This window comes from Schistocerca americana, chromosome 11, assembly GCF_021461395.2.
Source record: "Schistocerca americana isolate TAMUIC-IGC-003095 chromosome 11, iqSchAmer2.1, whole genome shotgun sequence".
NCBI classification, from domain to species: domain Eukaryota; kingdom Metazoa; phylum Arthropoda; class Insecta; order Orthoptera; family Acrididae; genus Schistocerca; species Schistocerca americana.
The window spans coordinates 45,802,151-45,826,312 of record NC_060129.1 but is presented as its reverse complement, the minus strand read 5'-3'; the positions used below and the strand labels follow the sequence as shown (position 1 = coordinate 45,826,312).

At 40.8% G+C, this 24,162-nt stretch overlaps 1 protein-coding gene across 2 annotated transcripts in view; it reads left to right on the top strand.

The window, feature by feature from the left end:
- The window catches only part of LOC124554050 (Y-box factor homolog), a 137,023-nt gene that overhangs the window by 7,049 nt on the left and 105,812 nt on the right, over positions 1-24,162 (top strand). For both annotated transcript variants that reach the window (XM_047128085.1, XM_047128084.1), the window contains exon 2: positions 23,253-23,316. In XM_047128085.1, coding sequence (XP_046984041.1) covers positions 23,253-23,316 — 64 coding nt within the window. The remainder of the gene's footprint in view (positions 1-23,252; positions 23,317-24,162) is intronic.

Here is a 24,162-nt window from a genome sequence, read left to right as displayed (position 1 = left end):
GATTAAACAGGCAATGTTTCTCTTCATATACTTTACAATGAGAAATGGAAAACCCACCGCCATGAATTGTGTTGTTGGACAAAAGAAAACAAAAAGAAAATAATTTTTATTCAATAATGTAACTAATTTGTTAGATAATGTAGGTTTGGGAAACTTTCTGAATTGGTGGAATAACCAAAGAAAATGAAACAGAAGGAAAAAAGTGCCAGAGGAGGAATCGAACACGAGACCTCTGGCGTAAGAATCAGAGCCCTAAACACCGAAGCCAGACTGCGGCTCGGCAGTGTACTTATAAGGCACCTAAGAAACTTTCGATCGATTTTTCCCGGGATTTTCCGGGTAGTGCGTCCTAATATTTTAACGTGACGTGTTAGGGGTCCTCTTTCACTATACAAAATTGCGGACAAATCCCGGACCCCACGGTCGTGCCGTCTCCTTGTTAGAGATAAATCATACATGTTCCATAAACCTAGGTAGATACACATCCTGCCAGTGATTAAAACTGCCACGTGCTTATCCTTGACAACCTGTGGTCATTCCCCTTCATAAACACAGTTACACAAAGGTGTGTACGGCTGATTCCAGATGACTTATTGTGTTTACATTTAAAATTTTTACACTTTTTTTCTCACAGTCGTCATTATAGAATATGGATAGATAACGATCTGGGGTACTCTTCAAATTGTCGGCCGTTGGTAATAGGGCGTGAACGGAAAGGATACAAACAAAACTTGCGTGGGCACGCCTGAAGTAACCTCGTCTATCAATGACTCTCCACTAGAGATACACTGAAGAGCCAGAGAAACTGGCACACTTGTCTAATATCGTGTAGGGCGCTGGCGAGCACGCATAAGTGCCGCGACACGACGTGGCATGGACTCGATTAATGCCTGTAGTGCTGCAGGTAATTGACGCTAGGAGTCCTGCAGGGCTATCCGTGAAACCGTAAGAGTACTAGGGGGAGAGCTGTTCTGAACAGCACGTTGCAAGTCTGTGGAGTTTGGTGGCCAGCGGAAGTGTTTAAACTCTGAAGTGTGTTCCTGCAGCCGCTCTGTAGCAATTCTGGGCTTGTGGGGTCTCATTGCCCTCCTGGAATTGCCTAAGTCCATTGGATTGCACAATAGGCACGGATGGGTGCAGTTGATCACGCACGTGTCACCTGTCAGAGTAGTATCTAGACATATCAGGAGTCTTATCACCCCAACTGCACATGCCGCACACTATTACAGAGCCTCCACCAGCTGGAGCAGTCATCAGCCGACATGTAGGGTCCATGGATTCATGAGGTTTTCGCCATCCGCTCGATAATTTGAAACGACACCCGTCCGACCAGGTAACATGTTTCCAGTGTTGAACAGCCCAATGTCGGCGTTGACAGGCCCAGGCGAGGCGTGAAACTTTGTCGTGCCGTCATCAAGCCTACACGAGTGGGCCTTCGGCGCCGAAAGTCCGTATCGATGCATAGTTGCGTGATTCACACGCTGACACTTAATGGCCCAGTATTGAAATCTGCAGCAATTTGTGGGAGGCCTTCACTTAAGTCACCTGGAACGATTCTCTTCATTGTTGGTCCTGTTCTTGAAGGGTCGGAGATTTTTATCTAATTCCTTATATTCCCGGTAAATGGCCGCTAGGAAAAATCCCCACTTAATCGCTACTTCCGAGATGCTGTGACCCAACGCTCGTGCTCAAGAGTAAAACATCACGTTCAAACGCAAATCTTGATAACCTCCTATTGTAGGAACAACTGCGCCAGACACTGTCTAATATGGGCGTTGCCGACTGCATTGCCGTATGCTGCCTGTTTACATCTCTCTGTATTTAAATACGCGTGCCTATACCAGTTTATAATATATTGCGGCCCAACTAAAAGTAAATCCTCAGTCCAGTCACACTTTTTTCTCCGTATTATACGGCCTTCCGCACACGTAGCGAATCAAATTAAACCCATCGCCCGGTGCGAGTCTGTAGCAGATGGCTTGCGAAATCACTTCGTTTTCTGCAGAAAACGCGACTGCAGTACCGCCAATAAATCGCTCGCAACGCGTTACCAACCAGTTGCCAGGGACTCTGCGTCCGTGTTATCAAGCGATCGGAGTTGCGCAGTGTCTTCAAACACAGCGCTGTATGCGTATTCGTTTCAGTTGAAAATGAACTAGCAGGTGGTGGACAATGCATTTGCATAGGAAGTCGAACAGCCCCATTCTTCCTTTTATATATATAAAATTCTCGTGTCAGTGTTTGCTGCCTTACTCCTCCCAAACGGCACGAGCGGTTCTGATTAAATTTTACATGTCTATTCGGTAGGTCTGAGAATCGGTCGTAATCTATTTTTCGTACCCCTAAGTGATAAGAGAGGTCCACCCCAAACATTTTCTTACTTTTTTGGCCAGAACTTTTTATTTTTTTATGATGTGGCATTAAAAATACATAACCCTAAATTTTCAGCCTTCTACCATCAACCCCTATTTTTAATAGCGATTTTAGTAATCTAATAATTTTCAACTCCTGTCGATAACTGATCAATTATCTGTTGATCAGTTATCCTCGCCAGGTGTCTACCGGTGATAGTCTTTACCTATTCGATAGATAGGTAATTAAAGAAAACTTACCAAAAGCAACGACTCGAATATCCCTCTTTGAATAAACTAGCCCGAGAAGTTTAACTAGGTTTAACATTTAGGTCTAGCGCACACACAGATTTTTTATCGTGCGGAAATAGTCGTACGATCAAATTCTTTTAGTGGAACAAAGAAGTTCCTATGCTCACTTTTGTTCCTCAAAAAGAATTTAATCGTACAATCTTTACGTACGATAAAAGTGGACGCGTCTGCGCTTGGCATTATTCATAATGCTGGCGAACAAGTTTCGACACGAAATTGCCGCTATGTTTGTATGCTCATGGACGAGCTGTGTATCGGCTGCAATTGTTAAATCCACGCGATCTACCGTAGAAACGCTAGAACTAATAGTGGTCGATACTACCAGACTTCCCCCAAAGCCTTTTCTCACTCCCTACAGTTTTCGGCCATTATTATTGTCACGATCTCCTGCCAACAATGGCTATTGTTAAACGTATACATTGTTACACGTATACATTATTCTTATAGTCCAGAGAGAATTTATCTGGCAAAACCTTTTCCGGGTCAACTATAACAAATAGATTTTGAGGCGGAACGAAGTTCGCCGGGTATAGCTAGTTTCATGCAATATCCCGCACGCTCTTGCAGGAGGGATGTGACAAAACCCTGTGAACGGGGAAAAATTCATTTGACGGGCATGTACTGTACACTGATGTCATTGCATAGCGGTAGTATCGCGTACGCATTGTCGGAGCTGTTATTTGTACTCAGGTGATTCTCGTGGAACGGTTTCCCATGAGTGTGGCCGCACGGCGGGAATTAAGACTTCGACTGCGGAATGGTAGATGGAGCTAGGCCCTTGGGACATTTCATTTCGGAAATCATTAAGGAAATCCTGTATTACGAGATCCGCTGTGTCAATATCAAATTTAATGCATTACATCCTACCCGGCCAACAGCGCTCGCTTCGGAGCATAGGCGTTCGCCTGAGTTATCATTGCTGCCAGGCAGGCAACGCTGCGTGAAAAACCGCAGAAATCAGTGTGGGACGCACGACGAACATACCCGTCAGCAAAGTGCGGCAAAATTTGGCGTTAACCCTTAGCTACTATCGACCGTCTCTCAGACCGCTACTAATTTGTGTAGATATTTCTCACACCCCTGCAAAGCCAAATGGACTCTTCCGTGTACCTTCCTATTGGCTGTCAAGCTACACGTGCCAGCATTCTTGCATTGTTGCTGCTATTTGTTTCGTAAGGCCGGTATTACACTATCAAATTTCTTTGTCAAAGATTTGATGAAAGATGTGATCGAATATTCCGTCCAATATATTTGACAAAGATCTTTGACGTAGCGCTACAAGGGGTATTACACTGTCATCAAATTTTTCGTCAAAGTTCAAGATGGCTGACAACAAGTTATTAACCGCAGCAGTTCTACGTACTCCAATTGCATTGTGTGCACATGCGGAAAAGAAGTGGGGGGAGAAAATGGAACCATACATACGAGGTTGACAGTCTTAAAAGTCCTGGGATTACAACTTGATAATAAATTCAGTTGGGAGGAGCACACCACAGAACTGCAGAAACGCCTTAACAAATCTGTATATGCAATTCGAGTGTTAGCAGACATAGGCAACATAAAAATGAAAAAGCTTGCATACTTTCATTCCATAATGTCATATGGGATAATATTTTGGGGTAAATCTTGAAGACAAACAAAAGTTTTCAAGGTCCAAAAGCGTGTAATACGTATTATTTGTGGAGTAAATTCACGGACCTCCTGCAGAAACCTCTTCAAAGAACTGGGTACTTCAGATTCTTGCATTGGTACTGGGGGAAAATAAGAAAGAAAATGAAACTGTTGGCGGGCCAGAAGTACAGTGAGACTGTCGTTTGGACGTACGAGATTTGCAGGTTAGCTTTTTTTGTTTTGTATTTCATGCCTAGATACTTCCGTAGAGATATTGTTGCATGTGGATCATTATATGTAATGATTATTACAATACATGCAACGATATGTTTGTACAGTTATCTAGGGATGAGAAACAAACAAACAAAAACTATATCTCTCGTAGGCCCAAATGACAGTCTCACTATACTTCCGGCTCGCAGGTTAACTACTGCCTCTCTGTATATTTACTTCTTAATAAAATTTGTCGTAAATAATATATCTCTTTTTCCAACAAACAACTCAGTTCATACATACAATACCAGGAACAAAAATGATCTGCACAAGGACTTAAAAACACTTACTTTAGTTCAAAAAGGGGTCCACTACTCAGGAACACTGGTCTTCAATAATTTGCCAGGAAACATAAAAAATTTAGTTAGAAATAAAGATCAGTTTAAAAGGAGCCTGAAAGACTTACTACTGGCCAACTCCTTCTCCATTGGCGAAATTTTTAATAGAAACAAATGATGTATTTATTCATACTATTAGTATTTTTATTTCAGCTTAAAAAAAAATCGACATGTTCCACATCCACGAGGATCTCCTCAGCACGGATCTATGGAACGAAAAACTAATCTAATCTGGGTGAAGCCGTGGGTTTTACGACGACACGATAAAAGCATTCAACAAAACTTGTTACGTGAGCTTACAGTGGAAGACGTCAAGTCGTACATCAATTACTTAAGGATGGATGAGCATACATTTCTGTATGTGCTCAATGAAGTGTATCCTCATATCACAAAGCACAATTTTCACTTGAGAACTGCTACATCTTCAGAAGACAGGCTCACTATAACACTCCGATTCCTTGCTACAGGAGAGGGTTATGTTATGTTAAGTTAGGTTAGGTCAGGTTAGGTCTCCAATCTTCTTAATCTATTTTTTATTCAGGGTGCCTCACGTTGTAAAGCGCCTCGTAAGCTTCAGACATATCTATTAATTCTGTAGTTGTCGGCACACACCAATTGTATTTACCGGCAATGGTTATAAAAACACTACAGACGACAGAACGCAGCAGCGATGCTAGCGCTCCGCGTGGTAACATATCGCATTGCAGTGAACAGAAGACAAGCGATTTCTTTGATCAAATATACGGCCTCGGCCTAGATTTGATCAAATATTGGACGACATTTGTCAAAGATCCCTATTACACTATCAAAAATCTTTGACAAAGATACTGGACAAAGATATTGGACAAAGAAATTTGATAGTGTAATACCGGCCTTATTATTAGCCTTGAGAGGTCTCACAGACGTACCACAGTGTTTGCGTGCCGCGTTTTTATTGCATGCTACTGTTTCTCCATGGCGGAGAAAGCTGGGCCTTCTGTGAGAAAGATGTCTTCACTTGCAAGATGAGCCTCAGACACCGAAAGAAGAATTCGAAAATCGAAAAACTTGCACCTTTTGCCCTCCTTGTCTGAAGAGGAAAAACAAGGTATCCGTGTCAACAGCGTGGTGTTCAGATTTGTTTGGAGTGTTCCAGGAAGGTCTGCGTGAAGTGTTTGCAGGTGGAAATTGACTAAAGTATGATTCATGAGAACAAGTATTTAGTTTTTACTTGTAATTTTAGAAGTAAAATGGTGGCAAAGTTTCTCCATTCATAGACTTATGGACTGAAATATTCGCTCTACATTGCAAAGTGAGTCGTAATCTGAAAGCTGACTTCGCATACAATTTACCTAAGTCATGTCGGATTTTTCTACCTAGTTATATTGCCAATTTGTAATATAATCCCTCTGAAAATCTGTGTGAGTAGAGACGTAACTGCTGTTATTTTCGTAACTCATAAAATAAAAATATACTCCAGATTTCGCTTTGTTTTGATTGTCGAAGTGTTTCAAATACCGCAGTGTTTAAAAAAAAAAATCAAATTTCTACAAGTCACCTCTAAGAAGTGTAATGAATGACTGGAAGTAGAGAAACTGTATATATTCAGCAAAATTCTGGTTTGATATATAAAACAGAAAAAAGCGGTCTGTGAGACCCCTCCAAAGTAATTGTGTTCCTGTGAATGACCATAGTAGTTACGGGTTAATGGCTTCAGACAACCCATGTGAGTGCCTTTGGTAACAGCGAGATATCACGTGAAACGCCTCTCCAGGGCTCGTGGTCAGTTGGATCCTCGACTACTGGAAAACAGTGGCTTGGTCAGATCAGTCCCGATTTCAATTGGTAAAAGCTGATGGTAGGGATAGTGTGACACGAATCCAACAAAGACGTAGACTAAAGTTGTGAACAAGGCACAGTGGAAGCTGGCTGTGGTTCCATAGTGGTGTGGACTGGATTTACATGTAATGGACTGAGCTCTGGTTATGTTCGCAAACTTCAGACCATATGTAGCTATACATGGACATAGTTTTCAAACGATGGAATATTTATGGATGGAAATGCGTCATGTCACCAGCCACACTTGTTAGCGAATGGTTTGAAGAACATTATAAGTCGAACGAATAATTTCGGACACATACCGCCGACATGACTGCCATCGCACATTGATGGGACATAATGGAGAGTTCATTTCGTGCACAAAATCCTGCCCCGTCAGCGCTTCAGCAATGGACGGCTGTAGAGGCAGCATGCCTCAATATTTCAAACGACTGGAGTCTACGCCACGTAGTTTCCGCGCTACGCAGAGGAAAAAGTATGTGGGATGTTCGTCACCTCAGTGAATTTTTTAAAAAATAAAATTACCTGTATATCATAGGAACAAAGGTACAAAAGAATCCAGACGTGTATTCTTTTGAATAGCAGCCATTGTCGCTCTGTAAGTTAAATTTGTGTGCAAACGAAAATCGGAAACGACTGGAAAGCCTCACTTTAAGTAACACAACCAATATTTCCTTGTATATAAATCTAAAGACCGTAGTGTTTTGAAAATTAGTTACTGTTATGGCGGAAGAAATCGAATATGACACATCGTCGTTACACCGTAAAATTGTTCTATAGGAAGCTACGAATTTCGGGTCTGTATGTCTGCGGCTCTTGGCTGCTACAAGTAAGCAACAAATTTCCTGTGGATGCACGGATAAGTCTAGAATTTTCTTACCTTTTTCATTTCTGTGCAATAACAGAGCACATGGTTTTTAAAGAGTTTGAAACTACTCGACATACCGGGTGCAACAAACAGTACTCTCCTCCTATACGCCCGCACTCGGCAACTGCGGTGTTTCTCATTTGAGTTTCACGGTTTACGAAACTGCGTTGGCAACCAGTTGCCGTTTCAGGTCGCCTGCCCGTGGCGTTCGTAAAAGTCGTTTAGCGTGCGGACTGCCTTACTTCAGTTAATAAGCATTGGTGGTTCAAATGTGCGGACGACGTTCTGGTAGTTTAGCCCGGCTTTGCCGTTGTAAAGCGGAAAATCGTAAAGAATAAACGTGATCTACAGTGTAGACTAATCGATGAAACGAAAAACCCTTAGTTCAAGTTATTAAGGTCGAAAATGTACAGACCTTCTGCACTACTGGTTATTAAAATTGCTACACCAAGAAGAAACGCAGATGATAAACGGGTATTCATTGGACAAGTATATTATACTAGAACTGACATGTGATTACATTTTCACGCAATTTGGGTGCGTAGGTCCTGAGAAATCAGCACCCAGAACAACCACCTCTGGCCGTAATAACGGCCTTGATACGCCTGGGCATTGAGCCAAACAGAGCTTGGATGGCGTGTACAGATACAGCTGCCCATGCAGCTTCAACGATACCACAGTTCATCAAGAGTAGTGACTGGCGTATCGTGACGAGTCAGTTGCTCGGCCACCATTGGCCAGACGTTCTCAGTTGGTGAGAGATGTGGAGAACCTGCTGGCCAGAGCAGCAGTCGAACATTTTCTGTATCCAGAAAGGCCCGTACAGGACCTGCAACATGCGATCGTGCGTTATCCATATTCTGCTAACAGTCATTGGATCTCGACTAACGCGAGCAATGTCGCGATACGATAAACCGCAATCGCGATAGGCTACAATCCGACCTTTATCAAAGTCGGAAACGTGATGGTACGCATTTCTCCTCCTTACACGATGCATCACAACGTTTCACGAAGCATCGCCGGTCAACTGCTGTTTGTGTATGAGAAATCGTTGTAGGTGTCGCCACCGGCGCCAACCTTGTGTGAATGCTCTGAAAAGCTAATCATTTGCACATAACAGCATCGTCTTCCTGTCAAATTTCGCGTCTGTAGCTCGCCATCTTCGTGGTGTAGCAATTTTAAGGGCCAGTAGTGTATATTTCCCAAACCATACTGGTGCTTGGGAAGCTAAAGAATCGTTGTGACATATTTGTTATGGATTTTTATGGCATTACATACGCTCCATACTATAAAAACTGTTTCAAAATCAAAATGAAAGATACTATTCGCACTCGTTCAATATCTTATTCAGAAGCGTAGCTTGCTGGTCGCTTAGAGCGCTGTTATCGCAATGGGCAACAAAAACTACAAGCTTAGGGGCTTAATTTTTATCTACCGCTGATGATTGTTCCCTACCAAGTTATCTTTAATGCATGCGTGTTTACTCCACAATGTAAAGTGCTTTAAAATCATTCAAGCAACTCCCCTTGACAGTGGCTGGAAGGTTGTCAACCGAAATATCGTTACCAGAGTTAGTAATATCCTGGATGCATTCCCGAGGAATGTTGGGGCATGCGATTCGCTGGGAAAATGTGCTTAATAAACATTAGGGTAAAACTTACGTAAAAATACTTATCAATACATAACGATTATTCTGTATCCCGAAATTAAAATGTATACTTTACAGGACTGTTCATTACGAGTCTCTTGCAACGTTCTGATGTTTATTGAAACGTTGTTTCCCTTTGCGAACAAAAACTCTATAGTAAACACTAAAAGACGTGATCTTTTGTAGAAAGACGTTGTATATCTACCCAACATTGCGAAATTTTGTTCGTTACACTTCCACCGAAATCAGGGAGTGTGCAACGTAGGAAACTTGCAGGGAATGTTATACCTATATTAAACGTACCAAATAAGCCACCATGACCTTAATTGAAGGGAAAGCCATACACATGAAGACAAAATGTCAAAAGCGTTAAAAAATTTCCCAACAGAAGAAAAAATCCGGTTACATCTGAGCCACAAACGGCAAGAATCTAACACATTTCCTTTTAAAGCGAAAGTAATTAAATTTACCAAAATATTAGTCTGTTTGAAAGTACTGAAGCGGAAGAATGTGACTCGTAAAGCTGGAAAAAATCCAGCTTATCAGAAAAACAGAAGCGTATGCGTATGTATCGTGCATGAAAGATGTTTGTTCTCTTGCTTTCAGTGGAGTAAGCTGCAATTATACACATTCGTAAGATTTCGTTCAGTGGTATTCGGTTGTTTTTACGTTTCTTTCTCGTTCTCTTGATAATGCATGGAACCTCAAAAAACTGTAAATAGAAAAATTAAAAACATAGGTACGACGCATGTAAGTGCTTTCTCGCCACCTCGAAAGCTAGTGTCCCTGCAGCTGTTACACAATTTTCGCAGCAGGAAGTGTATTACGCTGCCCAGCACAGGTTATGAATGGCATAGTTGTCATGCAAGGCAGTGAAGACAATATTTACTTCTAGTGCGCAGAGGTTTCCCTGGTTTTTCTAGGTGTAATCTTCTCGGTTGAGCACGTTGTCTGCTAATTTCTGCAGCCTCCATGATCACTGAATGTCACCAGGATGCGGCTGTGGCCAGTATATTAACACGCGCCTATTACAGTCAAACAAATCTGAACATCGCATTTCCAGTGACAACTCTATGGCAAAATTAAATATTACACGGACACTACATCGTGGCAGTTTTAAGTGGGGCGTGTCGTGAATTGTGGTTGTGTAAGATATGTTGCACTCGGGCCTGAAGTAATACTGCCAGCCGCAGCAAACAAGACACTAACGAATGCTTTGTATACTCGATGTAATTTTTGTTGAATTTTTTCCTTACTTTGAAAAGGGTGAAGACTAATCCTGGTGTATAAAGGGATTCGAATAAGTCCTATGACCGTTAGTCAGTTGTGCCTTCGTGGACGCACAGAACGCGGACGTAGGATGCCAGCCCGTCGAGAGGGAGGCTGGGCTTATTCCGACGCACAGCTTCTCCCCCCTCTGGCAGTCTTAAGTTCTCGCTCGTTTACGGTTGTGGCCATTTGCCACGATATGCTGTCAGCACAATGCTGGCCACACTCTCATCCTACTGGTATTCAGTGGTGAAGGAAGCTGTAGAAATAAAATTGGTCAACCTGCTCAACCTAGGTGGTCTCCACCTCGACAACCCTCATTTCACGTCTGCGCACTCTGAGCAAACAGTTGTAAGATGGTTTTTTTTTTTTTTTCTTCCCTGACTTTCGGATTCCGTTCATTGTAATCAACCAAATACTTAGTAAGCACTGCGAATTCGCTGATTCTGCGCTTGCTTTTTATACCCTCTATAACTGACCTCTAATATTTTATTTGAAAACAAGGTTAAATGATTTTTGTCGGTTGTATTAATATCTCAATACTGTCGGCTATAAATTCGTCGCAACTGTGTTAAACCACCTCTCTGCACTTGAATTATGGGAAAGGACAGCCCGTAATAATTTGCCCTTCACCTATAGCAGGATAAATTTCTCTTTAGAAAAAAAAGACTAATTTCTGCCCAAACCAAAGTTAGTGAGTAGCTTCAGCTTGTTTGATTTAATATATTTACAGAATAAATGACCTATACTGCGTAACCCAAAAAACTTCGGACCTATAACTCCGTACAGATTGTATTAAACGAAAGATAAAAGTAATGACTATTAATACTAGAAATAATTTATCAGTACGCAAAACCACACTAGCTTCCGCTAGTACTGCTATAGTGGCCACATTTAACTTTACACTCTCCGTTATAGTAAAGGGTACGAATTGATGTAAAGGCGCTACAGTCTGGAACCGCGAGACCGCTACGGTCGCAGGTTCGAGTCCTGCCTCGGGCATGGATGTGTGATGTCCTTAGGTTAGTTAGGTTTAAGTAGTTCTAAGTTCTAGAGGACTGATGACCTCGAGAGTTTTCCCATAGAGGTCAGAGCCATTTGAACATTTTTTTTGTTTATGTAAAGGCTTGCCGAATCCTTAGTGTTTGTCATAATTTACACTTCCACTTAACTCGGAACAAAAGCAACAGTCCTACAGACCTGCAGATCGGACTTCATACCGCAATGATAATGGAAGACTCATTCTCATATAATAGTATGAATAGTAAAACACGAAACAAACCAGTAGCGCTAGTTCCATACTCTGTTTATTCTTAGAGAACATGACACTTCACACAAATTAACGCTATAAATTCATTTTCATTATACATAAAATGACTTCAGTAATTCTTTTTCAAATTATTTAACGATAATCAGACTGCCACATTTTAGAGGGGTATTGTATCTATGACTTTTTTCCAACAGCCACTTTTTGACACACTCGCGCGCGACAGTGTAAAGTGCCTTTAAAACATCTTGCAAGCGACTCACCTGGAAAATGACTGAGAGATTGTCAGCCGGAATATCGGTCCCAGAGTTGGCAGTATCGCGGATGCATTCCCGACGAGCCCCACGAGACAGGCCGTGAACGCGTACGTCACAGCACGTGATACTGCTGCTCTTCATGGTGCCAGCAGCCATCTCCGGCCCACAGCCAATAACTATTTCAGAAGAGCTCAATAATTCTTGACTGCGCGTTTAAATGCGTACAATACGATTAAGTTAAAACCTTCGGTAGGTACCTTATTCAACTACATACTGAGTTCCCGAGATTTGTGCACGGAGCCGAATGCGCGCGAAGTGACAGGGTACCCAAAAAGGGTATTATTTATTAAAAGCTATATATTTTCAAATTGTTTACAAAACAATTTCATCGCTTTCAAAATACTCTTACTACTATTAAATTTGTCCCACCAATGCTTCCTCTGGTAAGATACATTTTGAAGTTATCTTTAGAAATACCTGACAGCTCCTCCCTGGTTTTTTACTTCAGTGTTGACAAGTGTGTCCTGTCATGCTGTTTCTCATGCGTGGAAATGTCACACGGAGCCAGGTCACGCGAGTAAGGTGCGTGAGCAGTGGAACCGTGCCATTTTTAGCCAAAAACTTTCGAACAAAAAATAGCTGTCGGTCAGAACCCGAGAAAAGAACTTGGCAGCAACCCTTTTCATTCCCAAATCGTCTGTTAATTAGCTGAACTGAGCTCAAATATAATCCACTAATACCTTAACATTTGAAGTCTGTCGACGGTTTCTGAGCGCACAGTGGAATATTTCAGTATTTTCGTCGATTCGGGGCGTTGATGGACGTCCAGAACGAGGTTTCATTAATCGACGCGTCGCGATTTTTAAATTGAGCAAACTACTCGTACAGTACAGTTTTCCCAAGCATGTTTTCAACATGGACAGTTTCAGCAGCATTTTTACCGAGTAGGAAAAAAATTTCGTTGTTCACTTAAACTTGCCATTATGAAGAACAAAACAGCGCTAGCAAAAACAATCATTGCAGATTAACAGAGTAGGCTATGTCGGCAACACACAGCACTGAACTGGCAGTGAGTTGCGCTATAGACGCCTAGCGGCAGAAATGCGTACTACACAAACTCTGCCCACGACATTGTTCGGGTTTTTTTGGTACCCTCTGGTATTTCTCGTGGGTACCGTCTCCCGAAAAATATTGTAATAATCACTAATTCAACCATTCAGCATCGCTTTTGTAAACTTCCTTCAGTCCTGTTTCTCGTGGAATAAAATTCCGTATGACTGAACAGCCTGGTGTAAGTTTTGAATCAGACGGCAGTTGACGACTTGGGTGTTGAGTTGACGACTTGGGTGTTGGTCAGTAACACAAACCACACGTGCTTTCAGGCGCACCTCTACGTACAGAGGTGAGGCAAAGCTGAAGAGGGACAGATATAACTTTCCGCGATTCGATCCCGCTTCTTTGGTTTGATTTCACCTCTTGAGACACACAACCTCCAGGCCCGACCTGTACAACAAAAGATTAGTTTTAGAACATGTCCTACGTAAGAAGTGGCGCTTGGGCCGTAAGTTTCACAGTACTTACGAATAATTGACGTAATTAACTTACTCGTTCTACTGATTTCTTCTGTCGTACGAAATGGCACAATGAAATTACTCTCTCCGGCCACGTCAGTTACACGAACAAACTTAATTGTAGAGGTTTGAATGGTTTCACTTAATATGGCACAGCAGACTTTCATTGATAGCTTACGGTTACATAAGTTACGTGAATTGTTTCACGAATTGTTCGTACTTCTGGCATTAAATATGATCGTCGGGATTTGAGGATTCACTTGACTTACAAGCATATGTTGCCACTTATCGGAAATATGTTTTTGCTAGAATGATCATACGTTAGTTTTTCGAAATTCTTTAATACAGTTTTATAATGACTAGTCCTTGCAGATATTGTATATAGCATTGAATTGAGCTTGTGAATCGCTTTTCATTTATTTGACTTCTTCCCTTCCCAAGCCTCTGAGCGTTTCGCCATTTTGAAACTGAACTGAAAGCTAATTGCCAGTACTCATTATAAAGCAAATACCAGAACGGCAATAAGTGTCGGCGGGCGATAAGAGTGCAGTCAACAATGATTAAACAATGACAAAACTATAGAAACTTTCCGGCCAGGAATGAGTATTCTGGACTGCGTAGGCTTCCATTTGTTGCTTCCATGTACTAGTTTCACATAAAGAATAATGCAACCGAATTAATAGATTCAGTCGGTTGTTGTAGTCGGTTCTCTGTAGCTTGTTCCCATCACTACGTATTAGTTAAAAATACTGTTCGAACGTTCATTTAAAATGTTAATGAAACGATTGATTGAATAATAGTGTTTTAATTCCTTTACCTTCAGCTGTAAATGATTTTGATTGCAGTTTTTATTCCTGTGTTCCAAAATATTTCCATCTTGCTCGTATCGATAACTACCTAGTCTTAATCGTCGTGGTGCTAGAGTGAAAGCATGTTGGCGAGGGTGTAACTGACAAAAAGAAACACTGCACGAGAACATGTCACTAAACAGAAAAAAACAGGACTATACGGTTTTGCAAGAGCTAGTTTCCGCAATAACGCAATCTTCTTCCCTCGACTCCTCGTGTTTCGTAATCTTCCTTTCAAGGATGAGAAGATTGGTCCGAACTAAAAAAGTTATTTCCGTTTCACAGGTACTCCGGCTTCTGGTTCATGACTTCAGTAGCATTTCTATGCTCTGGCTGCCTTCCTTCTAGAATGTAGTCTACTATTTTCGCGATACTTCAGAATATTTTGTCGTTCAAAATGTTGGCTCTGAGATGTCCGATTCTAATCAGTCTCCTTGTGCAGTGCATCGTCCTCGAACTTTTAATGTCCGTTGTTTGAATTTTATTTTCTTCTTTCTGGTATCCCAGCTTTCGCTTCCATAAAAGATGGCAAGAACCGCCTTCACAGAATTTGATAGTGGTCGATTTGTACTTTGTGGCCCAGTGTTCTGCTAATGGTACCAGAGAAAGCTTGGAATTCGTGTACTGTATTTTAAGTATCGGTATCAAAATCGGAGCTTGTCACAGCCTGGGTGAGATTTGAGATACTCATTCCTCCGTGTTCGCGTGGTTTCGTCAAACACTAACACGTTCTGTTAATCACCAATAATAGACTGCGCACTGTCTCCTTGTACAAGAATACAAGCTGCGTTGTGTACGCAGCTAGCAGAATGCACGCGGCTGGCCTGTGGCTGGTAGTGGGGTGACGTGGGCAAGACTGAATAATAAGCAGTGTTGTAAAAAACATTCGTGAATGTAACTACATGAAAATTCTTACTGTGTGATTCGAATAGGTTCGCGCGATATAAACACTGGCGTTCAGAACTCATGTACGAATGTCACTGCTAAGTAATCTAACCGTACGCGGAACTAGTACAGTACAGAAGGTAATTCAAATACAAAGTGAGATGACAAATGACTTTCATTCAAAGGCAATAATGAAACTCACGAAGTTTGTCGCCTGGCTATGACAAAATGCGGAACATTGTTTTTAACCGTTAACGTTCCAGGTGCCGCGTCACAAACCTCTAAGAGTTTGTTACTCTGTTGCTAAGCCATAATTGTGGGGTGTATAGAGAATTTCAGCGCTGTGTAGTTATTTCCCTAAGCTGCCACGGTTTCCTTTCTGTAGTCATTTGAATACGTCGTCGACCTGTACTATTAATGCTTCTTTCGTGCTAGCAGTCTGAGGCAGCGCCAAGGATTTTGTTATGGATTCAGTAGGCAGGTCTACGTTTACTGTCGATGTTACGGATACTGCCTTTGAGGGTATTGTTTTAAAACGGTTTGAAGATATTTTGGGAAATGGTAGTGGATCAGATAGAGATAACGAAATTCAGTGACCATAATACAGTATAGGAACAGGGCGAAAGTGAAGACTAGTTTGTTCTGCCACCTATGAATTCCTCGAATGGAATAAGTGATCAGGGACGAAGACAGCGTGGAGACTGAATCTTCAGCTGAAGGTTCTGCTAGAAATACATAAGGTCGAAACATAGTGGCATTTTTCCGCATGTTGACACATGTGGGGTGAAAGCGTTTGCCCTTCGCAATTCTTACAGAGACAATACTCAGGTGAACAGCTGTAATTGTTGAACCTCTTAAACTCGTTGGTGTCACCACAGATAAACTAATATCACACCCGCTGTGAACTTCGTGCATTCTTCACCGTGTTTTGCTTGTAGCGGACCCAAGAGCACAGGCTGTTGTAGAACCAGTAGAAACGCCCGAAACATGCTTCATTTGTGCCCCAAAAAGAAAGACGTCTGCCGTTGTTGCAAAAAGCCAATGTGACTTGAAGTCTGTACAAAAATTTTCAGGTAGTTCAAAGAAACCATAAGCGAAGGAAACTAAAGAATTAAAAAGTTCGTTTAATTTTCTTTTTTTCGGTGTTTTGCGAGAGTTTATTACATGAAGTAATAAACAATAAGAATACAGTAAAAAGTAAAACTTGGAGTGCAAGATTTTAGTTTACGCAGCATTGTCATGTAGTACTAGGTTCATTTTGTATTGTGTTGTTTAAAATTTAACCTGAACTGTTCCACGGAAATTGCTGAATGCAGTTTTTATGGTTATTTAAATATAGCGGTCACTGAGACGGTGGGACAGTCTGTACAGAAAATGACCTGAAAAGCTAAGGGTTAATAGGATGTTTGAACACTGCAGACTACAATGCATGCCGCGCAATGTGCTCCCGTGCTGGCAACAAGATTGGTAGTGTTCTTGTGGACGGGGATTCCATTCCTCCACCACGGCGGTTGAAAAGTGCTACATAGTCGTTGGTCCATGTGGATGCGGTGCAGTACGTCTCCCCAGTCTCTCTCACGTGCTCGATGTGATGAGAGTTGGGGGGGGGGGGGGGGGGGGGGTGGTGGCAGATTAGGCCGTTCGCGGAATATACTAGACAGCTGCTCTGCCTTCCCACACCTATAAAAATGAAGCCAGTGCCGGACGCACCCCTAAGGCCGGTATTACACTATCAAATTTCTTTGTCAAAGATTTGATCAAAGATGTGATCCAATATTCCGTCCAATATATTGGACAAAGATCTTTGACGTAGCGCTACGAGGGGTATTACACTGTCATCAAATTTTTCGTCAAAGTTCAAGATGGCTGACAACAACTTGTTATTAACCGCAGCAGTTCTACGTACTCCAATTGCATTGTGTGCACATGCGGAAAAGAAGTGGGGGGAGAAAATGGAACCATACATACGAGGTTGACAGTCTTAAAAGTCCTGGGATTACAACTTGATAATAAATTCAGTTGGGAGGAGCACACCACAGAACTGCAGAACGCCTTAACAAATCTGTATTTGCAATTCGAGTGTTAGCAGACATAGGCAACATAAAAATGAAAAAGCTTGCATACTTTCATTGTCATATGGGATAATATTTTGGGGTAAATCTTGAAGTCAAACAAAAGTTTCCAAGGTCCAAAAGCGTGTAATACGTATTATTTGTGGAGTAAATTCACGGACCTCCTGCAGAAACCTCTTCAAAGAACTGGGTACTTCAGATTCTTGCATTGGTACGGGGGAAAATAAGAAAGAAAATGAAACTGTTGGCGGGCCAGAAGTACAGTGAGACTGTCGTTTGGACGTACGAGATTTGCAGGTTAGCTTTTTTGTTTTGTATTTCATGCCTAGATACTTCCGTAGAGATATTGTTGCATGTGGATCATTATATGTAATGATTATTACAATACATGCAACGATATGTTTGTACAGTTATCTAGGCATGAGAAACAAACAAAAAAAACTATAACTCTCGTAGGCCCAAATGACAGTCTCACTATACTTCCGGCTCGCAGGTTAACTACTGCCTCTCAGTATATTTACTTCTTAATAAAATTTGTCGTAAATAATATATCTCTTTTTCCAACAAACAACTCAGTTCATACATACAATACCAGGAACAAAAATGATCTGCACAAGGACTTAAAAACACTTACAGTTCAAAAAGGGGTCCACTACTCAGGAACACTCATCTTCAATAATTTGCCAGGAAACATAAAAAATTTAGTTAGAAATAAAGATCAGTTTAAAAGGAGCCTGAAAGACTTACTACTGGCAAACTCCTTCTACTCCATTGGCGAAATTTTTAATAGAAACAAATGATGTATTTATTCATACTATTAGTATTTTTATTTCAGCTTAAAAAAAATCGACGTGTTCCACATCCACGAGGATCTCCTCAGCACGGATCTATGGAACGAAAAACTAATCTAATCTGGGTGAAGCCGTGGGTTTTACGACGACACGATAAAAGCATTCAACAAAACTTGTTACGTGAGCTTACAGTGGAAGACGTCAAGTCGTACATCAATTACTTAAGAATGGATGAGCATACATTTCTGTATGTGCTCAATGAAGTGTATCCTCATATCACAAAGCACAATTTTCACTTAAGAACTGCTACATCTTCAGAAGACAGGCTCACTATAACACTCCGATTCCTTGCTACAGGAGAGGGTTATGTTATGTTAGGTTAGGTTAGGTTAGGTCAGGTTAGGTCTCCAATCTTCTTAATCTATTTTTTATTCAGGGTGCCTCACGTTGTAAAGCGCCTGATAAGCTTCAGACATCTCTATTAATTCTGTAGTTGTCGGCACACACCAATTGTATTTACCGGCAATGGTTATAAAAACACTACAGACGACAGAACGCTGCAGCGATGCTAGCGCTCCGCGTGGTAACATATCGCATTGCAGTGAACAGAAGACAAGCGATTTCTTTGATCAAATATACGGCCTCGGCCTAGATTTGATCAAATATTGGACGACATTTGTCAAAGATCCCTATTACACTATCAAAAATCTTTGACAAAGATATTGGACAAAGATATTGGACAAAGAAATTTGATAGTGTAATACCGGCCTAAAAAAAGCTCGCACACACTTGGAGTCGACTGCGATAGCGACACAGACCTCAGCCAGCAGAAAAAGCTATTAAGGAAGATTGCACTTTATTCGTCATTTTGTCCGGCAAAATTTGTTACTTTCATTTAATTCTTCATTTATTTTAATTTTTGAGCTTCTTGTATATGTCACGCGCTGTTGACAATACAGTTGTCGTCGACTCGCAACAACTGAATGCGGCGTTCCTATAATGGAATGAGGGTACAAAGTTGGCATTCTTGGCTGGTGAGTAGGCCTTGTCGCGCATTACAACAGAGGCTAGAACTGGAATGACGGCAGTGCTCTGTGGCAGCCTCGCATACGACGCAGTTTTATACACGCTTCACAGACAAACGTGGGAATTGTCATTAGTAATGGCACACGATGTAACCAACAAAAGTTCAAACTTTCTCGCTTACTTTCTCTGCCACAGTAGCCACAACGGTAAACTCAATGGCAGTATCTGGCGATAAAACGACTAATCAAAAATAAAGAAAATGCGCCTGCAAATAGAACAAGTTTGTATCCGTAAACTGTGCAAAGGAAAATTTTCTAAGTGCGGTCTGATTTTGCCGACTCCCCAAAATTGAGACTCGCCAAAAAATGCCGCACAAAGAACGCCTTCCCATAAATATTATCGAGCATATAGCCCCCTTTTTAACTAAAATGTCGTATTCATAGGCTAAAGAAAATTGAAATTTCCGCGATGTGCCACGGTACAAAACATCGATCATATGATGTAAGGCGAATGACCTCTGTCAGGGATCGGAGATTATAAAATGGATAATAGATTTTACTTTCGAAAGTTCTCGTAAATGTAACTAAGCTTCGGGAGCATAGTCAGGAGACTAAAGATTTCACAGATACATAACCTTTCGAAGGAATTACCTAGTTCTAGCAGAATTTGTGCTGGTGTTACGGAACAGTAGGTTGAGGAAATGTGGTGCCAGAGGAACAGTTTGACAGAACCTCCAGTTAAAAGCACATGTCATGCACATTTGCCATTTTTATCGCTGGTGTGGGATGTGATGCATTATCCTAGAAAAAGAAATTTTCTGCATGCCAGCACTAGTCTTTTTTGCAGCCAATGCGAGTTTGACGTGATCCAATAATGCATAGTATGGTCCAGCCATGGTTGGGTCACTGTGAGAAATCCAGGCACCCTCCCTCATAGCCAGTGCTCCATACAAGATACTATGCACTCTTGAGACGCCTATAATCTCTGCAATTTCTCACATTGTTAGAGGGTCTTTTATTACCATATCATGGATTTTGTGAATGGTATTCTTTATGGCGACCCCAGTTCGAAGACCAGAGCATGTTTCTCCTTTGGTGCGTGTAAGGACACATTTACTCCTAAATCCAAAAGTAAGTTGTCTTAAATGAGTGTGTAGAGTCTGCGTGAACTTCATTTTAGATTTGTGTGGCAGTCAAATCCTTCAAATGAAAATGTTCAGTAATGGAATGAAACTGTTTTCTCCATTTTCAGTTGCAGCTGCTACATTGATCAATCTAAGCAGCTGTAAACAGTGAACATTTACACTGTACATAGTTGAAATTCTTTCTACTATCCATGGAATAATAAAGCTTGCCAACCATGAAGGTGCAACAAAAATGTTCCCATCTTTCATGGAAATTCACGAAACGTATCAAACCACCCTTCAACACCCAGTCTGCAAACCACAGTAGGCATTTCCCATTATGTACCTCATACTAGTATTTCTTCCTGATTAGAGCATGGAGTGCGGGAGGATTTCACTTCTTAAATGCCTTCGTGTGCACTGCTATTCTAATCTTGTCTTTACCATATCTTCTATAGTTGTACCCAGGTTTTGTTAGTATCCACACCTATATTAATGGTAAACGACTAACCTGATTCATTGTACACAGCCCAATGCAGGTTGCCTTCCTCACTGTTTCTTGGGCCAATAAAAATTTTTCAGTTCATTTATTGACCAGATTTATAAAACTTAGAATGCTGCCATCAAATTCTTCAGATACATAATCGTATGTTAAGTTTAACACAAGTTATGTATTGAAGTTGGAAACTGTGCGAACATTTAGTGGCCAGCGTAACACCTGGTGCACAAATTACCCAGACTACCCCTCCTGTATTTGGCAGTGAGAGTATTTACCTACTTACACATAATTTCTCGCTGACACCCCCACAAAATAAGATAACTTCAAGATTACTTTCTTTGCTCATGAGTATAACTATGACATTTATTTCTTTACTACGAACTCTGTCCTGTGACACTTTTTGCAGATCGTATACTTACACCAGTGAATGTATATGCAAAATTTATATAAATTCTAGTGTTTGATTCAGTTCGTTGGCTTTGAGCAATGACATTGTACCTAAGGCAAAGACGCTATGTTTAACCAATCTATGAAAGAAACAGATCATACTCAAAACAAACAAATATAGCATATGATAAAATTACAATCACATTCATGCAGTTCTTTAGTCATGAATTATATCGAAACGAACTGAAGGTACCTAAAATAATAGAGAACAAGAATTAAAAACTTTCATGTCTATTAAGAGTATTGTTGTAATTTGTGACTGGAAAAGCAGAGAGAACCCTCAGATTGCACTACTGTAAAGTGCATGGTGAAGCTACTGTTACAGATTAGCATTATCTTATATTAATTATTGAACCTAATTGAAGAAGTGCAGGAAAGTGGGGGGGGGGGGGGGGTTGGATGGGGAGAAACTGAAATGTATCAGAAAAATGGGAAAATTAAGTGAATGACAAATAGGAAACAGTAGCACAAAACATGGAGAGAGACACAAAATTTAAAAGAAAAGCCAGTACATGACAAAAGTGTCTACAGATTAAAACTGCTCTACGATTCATATATATAAATTATTTTTGCAGTTGTATGCATTGAAATGTAATATCATTTCTACATTTGTAACTGCTCTCTAAAACTACTGTGGTGTAAAATGAGAATTGTAATTGGTAACTAGAATTGGCCATTTATATAGGGCAATTCTAGTTACTTATTACAACTTTTCGATGGTTCATAATTTTGGATATTTTTTGCAGTAAATCTGTGGTTTTTGTAGGATTTCTAGATTTCTCACTGATCATGGAACTACTACAAAAAACTAATAAGTATTGCGGTTACAGCTTCCAAATTTTTCTCTTTTTCATAGTAATAAAGAATATGTAGAAATCCTGTAGCACTTTATTGCACACACTTGTTGCTGAAACGATCAAAATGACTGTGGAATGGCTGGAATTGGTAACCTATGTAGTTAATTTCCAGTTACTGTCAATATTAGTTACTTGGGTACTAGTCCTGTTAGATAAAACAATTGGTATTAAGTGACCACCATGCACATACTGTACTGGATTTGAAGGTTCTGTGATTTTCATTAAATTTCGTTCTTGGCAGTATAATTTGTGGCTAAGTAATTAATTGTGTGAACTGTGTTTGTAATTTTATCGTATGCTGCATTCGTTTATTTATGAACATGATCAGTTGCTTTCAAAGGTTGCCTCTGTAACATCTCTTAGGTATGATGTCATTGCTCAAAGTTGAAGAGTGGAATCGGACACTAGAATTGACCTCAAAATTTTATCACAGAGCCACAGTTCGGAAGATGTCATAACTTTCTTAATCCAGAGTGTAAACTGCCCAGCTATTTAGCTCGTGGTCGTGCGGCGGTGTTCTCGCTTCCTGAGCGCGGGGTCGCGAGTTAAGTTCCCGGTGGAGTTACGGATTTTCACCTGCCCCGAGATGTCTGGGTGTTGTCTTCATCATCGGTTACCATTACGGTTGGAGGAAGGCAACACCAAACCACCTCCATTAGGACCTTCCCTAGTATGACGGTGCGGGTCTCTTGCATTTTTCCCCTACGCTCTGTCAAGAAGCATGGGGCTCCATTTCCCTTTTTATATTTAATACGAGAGTTATTCTTTAAAGAATTGACTGTTAGTTATTAGTATTTGTATACTTGTAACTTAATGCTTTTCCTTGAGACTTTGTAAATTGGTAGTGACAGTAGTTGGTGTCCATCTTAATGTCTGTCTGTTCAGTCATTATCAGCAATTTTTACTCTAGGCATACATACAAACCTGTGACCATTTGTAGCACACATTGTGTACGTTCTTTCTCTTGTCATACCTCGAATGAGGCGATAGTGTTTCCTCAGTATCCCACCGATGAATCCAGTCTGCCCTCTTAAGATTTATGTGCGGTTATTTTTGCCAAGCATTTGCACAGCAACTTTGTATGAATTTAAAGTAAAATTTTGAATTTTCTTTCTTTTCAGCAACCAAAGTTACCGGGACTGTGAAGTGGTTCAATGTAAAGAGTGGCTATGGATTTATCAACAGGTAGGTCGACATTTATTCTGTGACACTTTCTTAGATTGACTTCTGTAATGTTTCTTCTCGTCTTGGCACGATTAAAGGACTACAATGTGAAACACTGAAGAGTCTTATTCACAATAGTTAATGGCAATTTGTTTTGAATAATGGTACTAGGTTTGGACTCGAGTAAGTGGGGTGGATTTTAAGGCCGAAGTGAAAAGTGTTTCCCCTCGAGTGCTGGGCAGTGTTTGGTGCCCAGGTGCATACCACTGCTGGCAGCTAAAACTGACATTTGTGAAAGTACAACTGCGAAAATGGGGAGGGGGTGTATGTCGCTTGTGTGGAAAAATATTATCAAAGTGGCCCACCTAGCAAGTCCTAAACTTCAAAGAATAAAGGGCGTGCCTCGAACAAGTTTTTGTGTACTTTTGAAACTGACGTGGTTCAAATCCTTAATGATTGAATTGTGGGCTAATTTTATTAGTGGTAGGTGTAAATGTGAAAATTGTTCAGTACTTCTTTACCAGTCCTGACGGTGTCTACGATTAGGACTCACTTTCAGACAAACAATTTCCTCATGTAATTACCAGTTAAACGAGATAATACACAGGCTGTAGGTCACTAATGCAGCAAGACAAAGTGGGAATCGACACTTGTTACATTTGTCTACTGCCTTTGAAGAGTAATAAGAAGTTTGCACTACTGTAGAGATACATTCATTTTTTAAATTCTTGAAAGATATGCTATACGTTTCAAGTTAAATTTGCAGAAAATGTATAGCAGTACTGAAGAGCTCGCAGAGCTAATATCGACAACTTTTTAAATTGTTTAAGCTGGGAAGACATTGTGGAGTTAAAGATTTGAAAGTTA